General features: G+C 37.5%; 1 protein-coding gene across 1 annotated transcript in view; it reads left to right on the forward strand.

Annotated features, from left to right (window-relative positions):
* The window catches only part of TTN (titin), a 235,050-nt gene that overhangs the window by 121,896 nt on the left and 99,816 nt on the right, over positions 1-13,338 (forward strand). Inside the window, 13 exon segments of the mRNA XM_064718447.1 lie at positions 101-211; positions 559-684; positions 938-1,021; positions 1,976-2,059; positions 3,136-3,219; positions 3,479-3,589; positions 3,759-4,001; positions 5,251-5,334; positions 5,844-5,939; positions 6,476-6,550; positions 7,453-7,533; positions 8,462-8,566; positions 9,934-10,011. Coding sequence (XP_064574517.1) covers positions 101-211; positions 559-684; positions 938-1,021; positions 1,976-2,059; positions 3,136-3,219; positions 3,479-3,589; positions 3,759-4,001; positions 5,251-5,334; positions 5,844-5,939; positions 6,476-6,550; positions 7,453-7,533; positions 8,462-8,566; positions 9,934-10,011 — 1,362 coding nt within the window.

Raw genomic sequence — 13,338 nt, forward strand, 5'->3', positions numbered from 1 at the left:
CTGGCTGCTGTGATGTTCTGTGTCTGTGTCCCCTGGCTGTTGTTCCTTCTTGCCATGTCTTCTCAGCTGTATAAAATGAAATGTACTAATATCTTTGAAGTGCCTGAGATGCCTGCAGCTGAGGTCCTGGAAGAGGAGGAGGAGGTGGAAGCAGCCGAAGAGGTGGCAGCAGTTGCTGAGCCTGGAGAGCCAGAAGTCTCTCCAGCTGAAGGTATAGGGTGGTGTCCTGCAAGAGCCTGCCCTGGCCTGCACAGTGCTGCAGGGCTCAGTGTTCTTTGCCCCCCTGCACTCTCTGGGAGGGCTGAGAGCAGCATTCTGTCATTTTGTGTCTCTGTGTGTCTGCACACTCCCCACAAGAGAGGGTGGGGTTTTCCAGAAACTCCCCTCTCGGTAAGCTCTTACTTGGGCTCTTTGTGGCTTGTCCACCTTAAGCAGGAGTGATTGGCTGAAGAGGACACCCTGGTAGTCAATCAAGTGTTCACTTTCCTCCTTTCCTGCTTTGTCATCTGCCTGTTTCCTGTAAGCTCAGTCAAGTAAATGGGTCTAATTTCTTTAAAGTGCCTGAGGTGATTGAGGTGGAAGAGGCAGAGGAAGAGGTGCCAGTGGTCGTTCCCCCAAAACCTGTGGCTGTGCCCAAGAAACCTGTGCCTGTGCCAAAGAAACCAGAACCTCCTCAAGCTAAAGGTATATCTTCTGGAGAGAGGTGCTTTGTATTTTACTGTATTGATTAATATTTTCATTTGATATCCCTTCTTTTGTGTAAGATTTGTTGTTTGTCCTTGACTCTTAACCTCTCCTGGACCAATCTTTGTGCATGACTAACCAACCAGTCACTAGAGGAACTTTACTGTGCTTAGAAATATCTAAACTCTTTGATTGAGTCTTATGATCTTCCTACTAATTTAACTGTGAAATTAATTAATTAATATCTTTAAAGTGCTCAAGGTGCCCAAGAAAGCTGTCCCACAAGAAAAGGTGCCTGTTGCAGTACCCAAACAACCAGAACCACCACCAGTCAAAGGTACACGTCACTAAAAGTATCATCATTAGAAAAAAAACCCATGTTCTTCTGGACTTTAGTTTAACTAATCTTTTGATGGTGATCAGAGATAGGAGCCTAAGAAATATGAAGTACAATGTGTAGTGTCAAAAACATGGCAGAAAAACTAGATTTAATTCCTTGAAAAAATATCTCTAGCTTACTGAACATTTAGTAAAGTTTAAGAATTAACATTCACTGACTGTTTAGTTTAAACAGAATAGCTTGTTTTTCTGAAGAGGAGCCTGAAAATAAGTCTTTAAGTTTAAAAAGCAAAACATTGCATCCCTGAAGCTTCTAATAGATGACAGCAGCAGAATAAGTTCTCTACCTCTTTAAAAGTAAGATAATGCAAATGTACATGAGGAATTTTTGCTAGCAAAGGACTGGATATATCTAGTGATTTTCTTATTAACACATTAATAGAATCAATAAAAAAAGAGATGAGTACAAGAAGTATATCCATTTCTACAGTAGAATTAAAATGAATGAAACTGTGGAACATAGAAAGTTAAGAGGAGGTGTAAAGAATGGAAATAATTGATAGGGGGAAAAAATATGATGATGATAAATCAAATTCTATTTCCTAAAAAACATGTTACAATGACAAAGTAGTCATGAATTATATTGGCTGATACACAAATTCATTAGGATTCCACAAATAAATCTCTGATCATTTGTTACTAAGAAGCCAGACATATTTTCTACATTTCCACCCCGACCAAGAAACAAAGACCACACACAGAGTTCCCATCTCCTGTGGGGTGTCTTGGACACCCTGGTCATTCCACGGTTCAGAAGCAAAGCAGAGCTGATGGCTGAATGTGGCCACAGCACTTTCTCAAAAAGGACTCTGTGCATTTACTACTGGTTGCTTTATTGTTACATAGCCATCTGCAGTGCCCACAAAACTAAAATACACTAATATCTTTGAAGTTCCCAAGGTGCCCAAGAAAGGTGCTCTGGAAGAGCCTACACCTGTAACTGTGCCCAAACAGCCAGAACCAGCAGCAGTTCGAGGTACCTGTGGCTTTGTGCATCAGTCCAAATGAGACTGTCCTTATTGTCTTACATGTTATTTCTGATGTCTCTTGTTGTTCTGTCCATTGGTGATTTCCTGAAATTTCCACATTCTGAGCTGTATATCAGTTAGGAATTTGAAAATTTAGCATTTTGTATAAACAACTCAAAATGTATTTTGATTTTACTATATATGGGTGTCTTATTCTGAATCAGTAGATATTAAAACTTTTAACAATTAATCTTAAGTTAATAATAAGAATAATTTTAGCAATTAATCACAAGTTTTTCATATGACTGCCTAAATTGTTATCTTAAATAGGCAAGTCTGTGTGACTCTTCTGGCAGACTCAGGTAGTGCATATAATAGACATAAATCTTTTGAAGCAAAAACCCAGCTTTTACTCAGCAATGCTCAAATGCAATAAGAAGTGACCGTACAGAAAGTGTCAAAGAAATTGCTGACCCTTTTAGGGTTTATAATAAAAAAGAATCATTATAAAATTCATTGCACTGTACAGGCTGTTGAAGTTGCTACAGTGAAATGAAAATTGAAGCAAGACATGTACTTGGGACAAGGAAATCAGTCAAAAAAAAAAAAAAAGAGAAAAGCATAAGCAAAGAATGGATATACAGAAGGACAAAAATAGGGAAAAATGAGAAAAAGCTGTATTCCTCATCCTGTCAGTGCCCAAAGTGCTGAATGTAAAGCACCAGCAGGTTCATGAAGAATGGTGACAGATAAATCGTGGGCTGAGGTTGCCCCTAGAAAAAAGACAGATCCCAGCAGGGCTGAGAATGAAAGGCTCTCCTCCAAGAGAGGAAAAGCTGCTAAGTACTCTAATTCACACCTCACCCTCAAGCCTATGCATAGCCAGCAGTTTTCTCTGAGAACCAACCTGGCATCACTACTCTGTGCCTGTGCCCTGGGGGGGTTTGTGTGTGTGAGCCAGTGAGAGAGAGAGGTTGATGCTGTGAGACCACTTTGGTTCCTTTGTGAGTGCATCTCCGGTCTAATGTCACTGTGCATCCTCCTGTTGTGTGTACAAAACTGACTGCTACTAATATCTTTGAAGCGCCCGAGGTGCCCCGGAAGGCTGCTCGTGAGGAAAAACTACCTGTGCCCTCTGCCAAAGCACCAGAGCTTCCAGCACCCAGAGGTACCTGTCCTCATGGATAACCTAACACAGAGTACTCTGAATCCTCTTCTCCTAAGCCTTGTCTACCCTCTCCTGACCTTTCTCTGTTCCCTGACTGGGCCTGTCAAGGCTGTGTGTGCTGGGACAGGGGTGCTGCTGCCTGGTGTGTGAGGGTCTGAGCTGGCTGCTGTGATGTTCTGTGTCTGTGTCCCCTGGCTGTTGTTCCTTCTTGCCATGTCTTCTCAGCTGTGTAAAATGAAATGTACTAATATCTTTGAAGTGCCTGAGATGCCTGCAGCTGAGGTCCTGGAAGAGGAGGAGGAGGTGGAAGCAGCCGAAGAGGTGGCAGCAGTTGCTGAGCCTGGAGAGCCAGAAGTCTCTCCAGCTGAAGGTATAGGGTGGTGTCCTGCAAGAGCCTGCCCTGGCCTGCACAGTGCTGCAGGGCTCAGTGTTCTTTGCCCCCCTGCACTCTCTGGGAGGGCCGAGAGCAGCATTCTGTCATTTTGTCTGTGTGCATAACATTAAGCTCAGTCAGCTAAACAGATCTAATATCTCTAAAGTGCCTGAGGTGATTGAGGAGGAAGAGGCAGAAGAGGAGGTGCCAGTGGTTATTCCTCCAAAGCCTGTGGCTGTACCAAAGAAACCTGTGGCTGTACCAAAGAAACCTGTGGCTGTGCCAGAGAAACCTGTGGCTGTGCCCAAGAAACCTGTGGCTGTGCCCAAGAAACCAGAGCCTGTTGCTGTGCCAAAAGTACCAGAACCTGTGCCTGTCCTTAAAAAACATAAAGTTCCTGCAGTTAAAGGTACATATATCAGTGACTGAACATCTCCTTATCTCTCTTCTCTGAATACCTTTCCCCTTGTTTCACTGATACATTCCCAGATGAATAATCTGCTGCTTAAATTTATTATTCTTCATGTATTGTACGCTCTCCTCTTTTTAGTCATTGCACTTTTCACTGTTATTTGTATATATGTATCTTAATATTCAAAAAAATGAAAATTTACTAATATCTTTAAAGAAACTGAAGTGCAACAGAGAACTGTCCCAGAAGAGAAAGTGCCTCTTACAACACCTAAAAAGCCACAATTAGAAAAACCAGAGCTTCCTCCAACCAAAGGTACATATGCCAGCAGGCATCTCCTGAGAATAAATACTTTCTATACTCTCTTCTTTCTTTATTCATAACTGAGTCTATAAAATTTGTCAGTTAAATGTGGCCTGTCTTGAGAAAGACTGGAGCACAGTCTTTCATGGTTATGGCCACTGTTACTGTGATTTTTTGTGTGCTAGATGTTCTTGTCTTTTTATGTTTCATATGTACATTTATGTACACAAACATTAAAGAAACCTAATATTTTTTTTTAAGTGGCTGAGGTACCCAAGAAACCTGTCTCAGAGGAGAAAGTACCTGTTCCTATTCCTAAAATACCTGAATCACTCCCAAGTGAAGGTTTGTGCCACCCTAGATTTTATCTAAGAACAATCCTTTGTCCCGTTCTTCTGAGTATAAGCTTTAACATAGCTATTTTCCTTTTTCTCCCAATGTGATGTTTGTAAGTTGTCCACATCATATTTTAGATTGTACTAGTCAATATTTCTTGCATCTGTTAGTATATCTTCATATTTGGAAGTAAAATATATGCTCCTGCACAGGATATGTCTCTTTCAAAGATAATATGAAGTTTCCACTAAATTCCACTAATTCTCTCAAAAATTATTATTTATGTTGCTGCTATAATCTTGAATTGATTGAGAGCATTGACATTTTTATTCTTTCCTGTTATGATAACTCATCCAAAAATTTAATGTCTAGCTTATATTGTATACATAAAAAATTCTGTCCTTCATACAAGCTTCACATATGCTTAGAAAGAAAGTGGTTTTCAAAATCTTGCATTAACTGCAAAGGTAACAGATAGAATGATTACTTATCGTAACATGTATTTGTCTGTGTCTCTTGAAGTAGATTTTAGTTATATCTGTATGACTGTTCATGTGAAACAATCTTATTATTGAAAACTTACACCAGTTGTCAATATTCTTTAAAGAATATGAAATCATAAAGGAGATTGAGCCTGAAGAAGCAGAAGAAATTCCAGTTGTAGAAGTTGAAGAAGCCTTACCAGTTGAAGGTATACAAAGTACTTCCCTAGAGGCTGCCACACATCTTTCTTACATCATCATCATCATCATCATCATCATGCGCAGATTTTTCTTGCTCTCTCCTTTTTCACACATGTGCCTGTGTCTTGTAGGTCACCTCTACATTGTAGGTCTTTCTGTGATTCTTCCATTGTTGTGTTCTGGAAATTATTTCTGATCATTTAACTCTAAGTACAACCTGAAGATTATTTTAAATGCTTTCATTTTGTTTCTTGTCCACAAGAGTCTTCCCATCATTTGGTTTTCTACTTTTGTTCTCATGTTACTAAAATGCTTTTTGAAGTCAGCTTGGGTATTTGTATTGTGTGCATGCCTCAAAGCAGTAACCTAAGGCTCTTTCATGCTCCCATTTAATTCAATGACATTTTTTCACTGGCTTCACTGAAAATGGAAAATGGTGGTCTTTAGGGTTGCACTGCTCTTCTCATAACCACCATCATAGGAAATTTATTCTAAATCTACCTAATGTTATTTAAAGTGCCGCAACCTGAAAAGAAGATCCCTGAAAAGCGAAAGCCACCACCGCCACCTGCTCCAACAGAAGATATTAAACTGGCAAAAGATCTACTGAAAGGTATAATCATCTGAAGCTATAAATAGTGGTGGAAACTCAATCTTTTAAAATTATACTGATGAACCTTGAAAAGCATGCTTTTAGATTATAATTTTGTGTCTTTTTTATTTCTTTTCTAATGTACTATATTTTAATGATGCGCCTCACTAATGCTCAGTCCATCATGATTTTTTATCAGCATTTACATGGGTTCTTTTCAATTATTACAGGTAAAAAAATTATTAAAACCATTTTAATCAAGTTAACACATTCTTCTATCCTTAACATAATTCTTCTCTCTTTAACATATTCTTACAAATGAAAAGAATCCTCAGCAATAATTTGTTGGTGTTACATGATCACAGATTTCAGATCAATTGTGCTTCCTACAGACCATCTGACTTTTTCTAAACAGTTAATCAGCAAGGATCTTAGCTTTGCAGCTTTTCTCCTTCCTTTACATCAATACTATTAATGAAGTGTTCGGATTTTTTAGAACACTCCTTTATTTTTGGAGTTGAATATGTGTTGTTAAATTCAAATAATTTTCTTTAAAGCTCCTGAGGCAAGGAAGAAAGTTGTGGCTGCAAAACCTGGTGAACCTCCGAAATTGGAACCTCCACCTGCTAAAGGTACCTAGCTAATCTAAGAATCTAGCTTAAAATAATCCTCTCATGACCCCAGATTCGTAGTTCTTAGTATCTTCTTGTTTAATTTGCTCAAATATATCAAAACACTATGTTAGAATGCTCAACACGCATACCCATCTTTGGCATATGTGTTTGTGTTATATTTATGTCCACTTTAATCATACATCATGCAATCTGTGAGATGTAAGAGACAGAAACACAGAAAAGTGAGTTTTTATGAGTTTTATCACTTGTGTAGGTGCTCACTTTGGTTTTCTGCTTAGATAGAAATAAAAAATAAAATACTCTTTAAATGTATACACCATTGTTTCAACATACTAGTTTATTATTTTTCTGAAATGTAACTTATTTTTGTGAGAGGATACTTTCTAGAGAAGGGAATGAATAATGTATTGAGCAAGCCACTTCACAGGTATGCCTTTATATTATTCATATGTACTGGAGTTTAAGGTAAGATAAGCAGTGGACATTCATTCTTAATGCTGTCCCATGTTTAGAGATTAAAGTGGATCCTTATGAATATCACAGACAGACAGCTCTTAAGAATAGGTATGTAACATAAGCCTGTAGTGAAAGAGAACGAGGAAATAAAATGTTATTATGATGATTCTTGAATACGCAACCTTTATAGTTTTCTCAAACCATACTTCTCTTCCGTTGATTTGTATGAAAACTTTCTCTTTATCCATAAGCTTAGATTATGTATGCATATTATATAGAAAATATATTAAAACTATTGGCTTCAATAGCAACAGTCTAACCTCTAATTTTAATATTCAGTAGTGGACTAGTGTTTGATTTGTGTGTTTGGACATGCTAGCTGTTGGTTAACTCTTACTGCTGTTATGAACTTATAATAAAATCTGGAATAATATTCTTTTAAGTGCCTGGACTTGTAAAGAAACCTCGGAAAGTCATTCCTGAGCCTACTCCCCCACCAAAAGAAGAAGTTGTTTTGAAAAGAGGTATAGTAACTTGGGTCTGTTTTTAAAACCCTGCATTTTAACATTGATCAGCATAAATCTATCTGATGTCTGTTTCTTGGGAAAAGCAGTTGTAGTTGCAGGGAGGAAGGTCTGAAAGGCATCTGAAAGTCTCTCAGATGCCAAGGATCTGTAATGAAAACAGAGCAGAACAATGAAAATCTAGTTCCCTATCGCTCTCTGTTCTGTTTTTCTTATCTCTTTATACTAGACTTGAGAGTCTTCCACTGCCCACAGTGTAAATGTTGTTAAAGTTACATGTGCAGTCTATGTATTCTCTTTTGTGGTTTTCTTAGAAGTACCACACAGATCATGGAACCCCATGGTACTATTGGACACCATCCCGTTTCCTGCAAAGTCTGGAGCATTCTGAATCATTTTGTGCTCAACTGTTGCTTAGAATGATGAAGCATTAGCTCCAATTCTCTTTGAAATACCACAGAGGGATGATTCATGCTTGTGTACCTTGTACCTTTAAATTTCAGACAACGTAAAAAAAAATATAATAGTCCATTTTTCAAATGAGAGTGTCACTACATACCCAAGATGGAGAACTGAGATGACAAAATCAAGTGAAATCAATGAAATGGAAAACAGACATTATATAAATTTGAGCTTTCCAAATACAATACTTGAGGATTTACATTAAAATTACATTTAAAAAAAGTTAAAATCTTTTCTCTCAAATGGACTGCTCTTAATATAAATGTCTTTTTTCCTTAGATGACTTGAATTTTAAAATACTTTCAGAATAGTATCTTGAATAGTAACACAAATCTTCCGTTTCTATTGAGCTATATATATTATTTTCTGGTTTCTTTATGATTGATGTTTTAATCTTTGTCTTGTTCAATGTCTTATTCTTTTGTTTGCCTGTGCTTTAAAAACTGAGATTTCTTTTCTTTTGAAGTTCTTAAAAAGAAACCTGAAGAGGAAGAACCTAAACCAGAAAAAGAGCCTAAACCAGAAGTTAAACCAGTACCTACACCAATAGAAAAAATTAAGAAACCTGAAGGTACTAGATTACTATCAAATATATATATTGAAATATATTTTTTTTTTTTAATCCTACTATTAAGTAGTGTTTTCTTAAGTTCAAGAATGAAAATGGTGTCTTAAAAGATAGCTTGCATTGGCCTAATTGTGCAGTTTAAGGCTTGCCTGGATGCACAACCAAGTTTGACATTCACATTTGGGTCTGAATTCTGTATTTTGGGATTGTTTCTCAATTCTCATTGTGTATAGAAAAGAGCTTTTAAAATATTTTATATAATACTGAGAAAAACATAACTACAGCAAAACAGTTAATCCAAGCATTTTTTTAGGTAACATTTTACAAATATGTGTCCTTTTACCCATTTATAGTTTCTAATTTACTCAAATCTTACTCTAAGAAATGTATGTTCCTAAACGTTATGAACATCTGAAACTGTTTACATGTAAAAAAAATGAAAACTTTTAAATACACTTGAGGGTATTCTATTTAGGGATTTAAGGTGTTTTAATATATCTTACAAAATAAAAATATTATTTTAAAGTCCCAGAAGTTCCTACAAAGAAAACTGAGATACCTGCCATAAAAAAAGAGGAGAAACCTGTGCTTGAACCAACAAAAGGTACAGATGTGTGGTGCTCTTTTTCCTTACTACAGCAACTAAACAATATTCAGTGCTGAATATCATGCTGCATTAACATAATGCATTACTGTCCTCCAGTCTGTCACGACTACTGTGTCCTCATTAACCATTTTGCAGTCTTCTGGATTTCTTGTTGTCTTTATTCTTCAATGCTTGAAAAAGTCATCTTTTTTCATTGTGTACAATCTTGCTTTACAAGAGTTAATCTCTAGATAATTTCTTGCTTTTTGGCAAAATAAAATAGAAACCAATGAATTCTGTCTTCATTTAGCTCTCTGTGCGTTGTTTATCCTAATTTCTAATGCTCAATGTGTTTGCAAAAAAAATGTAAACTAACCTACTTGTAATTTCTGTGTTTGAAATGGCAGAAACTAAGCAAGCATCTGTCCCAGTTCCTGGGCCTGAACCTAAACCTGTAGTAGGTAAGAATTCTTTAGTTGTGAATACTGGTGAAGCCTCTCTTGTGTGTCTAGTATTTTCCATTCAGGGATATCTTTCTAAAGGACGTTCATAGAATCATAGAATACCAGGTTGGAAGGTGACTTCACGCGTAATCTGGTCCAACCTTTCTTGGCAAAAGCACATCTTTGACAACATAACTCAGCACCTTGTGCAGCAGAATACTAAAAGTGTCCACACAAAGGCCTTTAGAATTAAGAAGAATAGAACTTTCCTACCATCTACAAAACATTTTAAAGAATATCATACTTAAAGTAATGTATTAAAACTTTTTTCTCCCATGCAGCTATAAAATCTCCAAAACCGGCTGAAGAACCCACTGTTACTGCTCCAGTGACAGCTCCAGTTGTTGGAAAGAAAGCAGGTATTTATATGTATTCTATGCTATTTAGAAGGTTTTTCTCTGACATACATAAATACTTTCAGTATAAAAAGAGGGAAGAGCTGTACAATAACTCATTCATTACAGGAAGATTTGAGGTCCCATTCAAGTATTTGTTATTCTAGGTACTGCCACCTAATTTAAAACAAAAACTGGTATACTATGGAGACCAATCTGTGTTCTTTTGTCTGGATAGTAATATATGTGTCTTTATTTGTTGTCCTACTATGAAATTTGCGTATTTTGTTGTTTTCTTGATGTTCCTCATGTCGTGATATGTGTTATGTGAATTGCATCTTGTCTTTTCTGTGCAGACAAAGAGAAGTTACATGTTTCTAAATAATTGTTGTGTTGTTTGGTTTCCCACTTTTGATTTGTCCTTGAAGCCCTGAGAAAAAACGACAGTTATGTTGAAGAATTAGAGTATTGCTACTTCTGTCTGCTATGCTTAGGACCCTGGAACAAAGCTTGCTGTGAGAAAAACAAAAAGAGCTGAGATGGTTCCATTTCCTCTGAAACACTCAGAGAACTGAAACACTGTGCTCCACCAGCAGAGCTGATGTCCATTCTGCTTGCCCACCATTCAAAGGGCCTCATGTTGCAGCAGATCTTGGGCATTTGAGAAACCAAATCATTAATGTCTCTTGGCCATTGATCTGGTGATGCAGTCTGCAGTGGCACAATTAACCTGTTTTGTGTCAGTGACCAGATAGCTGTCATTTCTGCTACTTTTAACCTACACTGGATTTTAACAATGTCTAACGAGACACTGCTAAGAGTGGTTTACTTAGGTTTCCTGTTCATGTGTGCTGTTCTTACCTTTGTTTTGTGGTTGTGTTTTAAGTTTCTGTTGTGTGGAGAAGAAGTGTTCTATGTTCATTTTTTTTCAGGTATATTTGTAAAATTTGTCTTAAATGTATTGTTCCTGATTCTTATTCTTATGGATTTTTACTCTCTAAATTACCTATGAAACCTGCAGAAAAGCCTGATGCACCATCTGTACTAAAACATAGAGATAAAATGCCCCCAGTGGAAGAAGAAAAGCCTGAGTCAATTGTGTTGAAGAAGATTTCAGCTGAAAAAAGCTTGCATGTAAAAGGGAAAGTAAGTCCTAAGGAGACAGTTCCGGCCATAGAGCCACTTGAGTATAAAATCTCAGTGGAAACAGCTGGTGAAATACTGAATTCAGAGACAGAGGAGCAGGAGAAAGTATCTCTTAAATATTTTGTCCTGGCTTCTGAGGAAGAGGAACCAGGAATGACACCTGTAGTTTCAGGAAAGACTGCTCTTACAGGTGAGAAATTAAAAGTTGAAATGGATCATCACATTACTTACTCAAAGGGGGAACTGCCACTGCCTGATGAGGAAGTGAAATTGATTTCTATAACATCTGAACAAGTGGAAAGAGATTCTGGAGAAGAAAAGGAAGATGAAATTAAATTGCTTGTTCAAAAGGAGGATGCCATAGAGAAGGTCTCTGAAAAGCTTAGTGTTCTTCATGAAGGAGAGATTCCCAGCCATGAAAAAGAAGAAATTGAATCAACTTGTGTACCTAAACCCAGAAAGCCAGATCAGCCTAGGGACCAGAAAGGACTTCTAGGAAAAGAGAAAAAAACAAAAAAAGGTTTGCAACCTGAAAAATTTCATATTAAGGATAAAACTTCTTTTGTACAGGATATCATAGAGGCAGACATAGCTGAAACTTCTCAGCTTAGAAATGAAAATGAGAGAGGAGTTTTTACTCAGGAGAAAGATGAAATTCCTCTTAGTGAATCCATGAAGGGACATGGCATACAAGGTAACATTCAGAGGCTGAAGCAATCTGGTAGCACAGTACCTGACATTGCTATAGATAGGAGTCTTAACAAAGAAGCAAAGAAAATTGAAGATATTCAAGGTGATGAGAAAGATAAGAATCTGGATTTTACATCAGCAGAAGTACATTCCTTAGACCTGTCTGAGGAGACTCAGCCAGAATTGAGAAAAGATGTTGACCTAGAACACCCTACTGAAGATGAGGAGGTTCCTGGAGAAAAACCTCACACCGTCTTTAAACCATCTGTTCTTAAGTCAGAAGAAATAGAAATTAAAGTGAGAGAAAAATGCTCTACAGAGAAAGAACCTCATTATGAGGAGAGTTTAGGACAATTGTTGACTGAGAAAGCACTCCTAAGTGATAAAAAGACAGGCAAGAAGATTTTACCAGAGAAGGAAGAAAAAACTATCTTCAGCACCCACCTAAAAGGTGAAATTAGACTGTCAAACACCCCTGAAAGTCTGCCTGTGAAAAAAGAATTTGATACAGTGATTACAGGAGGAATGGAAAGTGAAGTTTCCACAGGAGAACATCAAAAGGGAATCATATCTGAGTCAGTAAAGAAAGTTGCTATTCAGCCACCGCAAAGTCAAGATGAAAAACAAATTCAAGAAGTTCATACCATTCCGGATGAACATAAAGAAACTCTGGCTAACAAAAGCAGAAAAGGTAAAATTGAAGAAAAGCAATCTACAGAAGGTATATCCGATGAAAAAGCATCACCTGAACATGGCATTGGAGAAAGCACATCTGGTACCATGAAAAAAGAGAGGGGAAAGCTCATAGACAAAGTATCATCAAGCAAAGGGATCCTTGCAAATGGAGAAGATACTCATTCCTCAAGCATAGGTAAGGCAATAACTTCAAAGAAAGCAGAAGGAGAGAAAGAATACCAGAAGTCAGAACCTGCTCACCTGACTGAGCAGGCCACTAGACTTGAGAGTGAAAATAAGAATTTGGATGCACCTGGAGAATCACATGAGGCTCTGGATGTTCCAGCAAAGTCTCGTGCAAAGCGAGGTGAGGAAGACTGATGCCAAATTCTTCCACGAAGTGCTTGTACCATTTGCTTCAGGAGAGTGCCACCTGCCATTGTGTTTCAGTAACACCATTTGCAATTCCATCAAGTCTGTCAGCTGACTTTACTGGCATTCAACCACTCTTCACATGTTTGTCTTACCTGTCTGTACACACAGCTGTGTGATCACTGTTCATTGTCTTAGTCTTACTCTTTTCTGAGACTTCATGAATCGTTCTGTGTGCCATTGTCTTCCCAGGAAAACTCACACTTTTTTCCTAGTATTCATTTTTCCATCCACTGCAACAAAATCTGTCCTGCATTTCATTCATATCATTCTCCCATTAAAAGTATCTTTCATATTTCCCATATAAAAGGTAATCAGAGGCCTCATAGCACAGGTAATATTTTCAGAAGTCTGTAATGATTCATCGCAAATTAGGTTACTTATAGGACATCCCTCACTTGTAAAAGT

The sequence above is a fragment of the Zonotrichia leucophrys genome, chromosome 7 (assembly GCF_028769735.1).
Source record: "Zonotrichia leucophrys gambelii isolate GWCS_2022_RI chromosome 7, RI_Zleu_2.0, whole genome shotgun sequence".
In the NCBI taxonomy this organism is placed as follows: Eukaryota; Metazoa; Chordata; class Aves; order Passeriformes; family Passerellidae; genus Zonotrichia; species Zonotrichia leucophrys.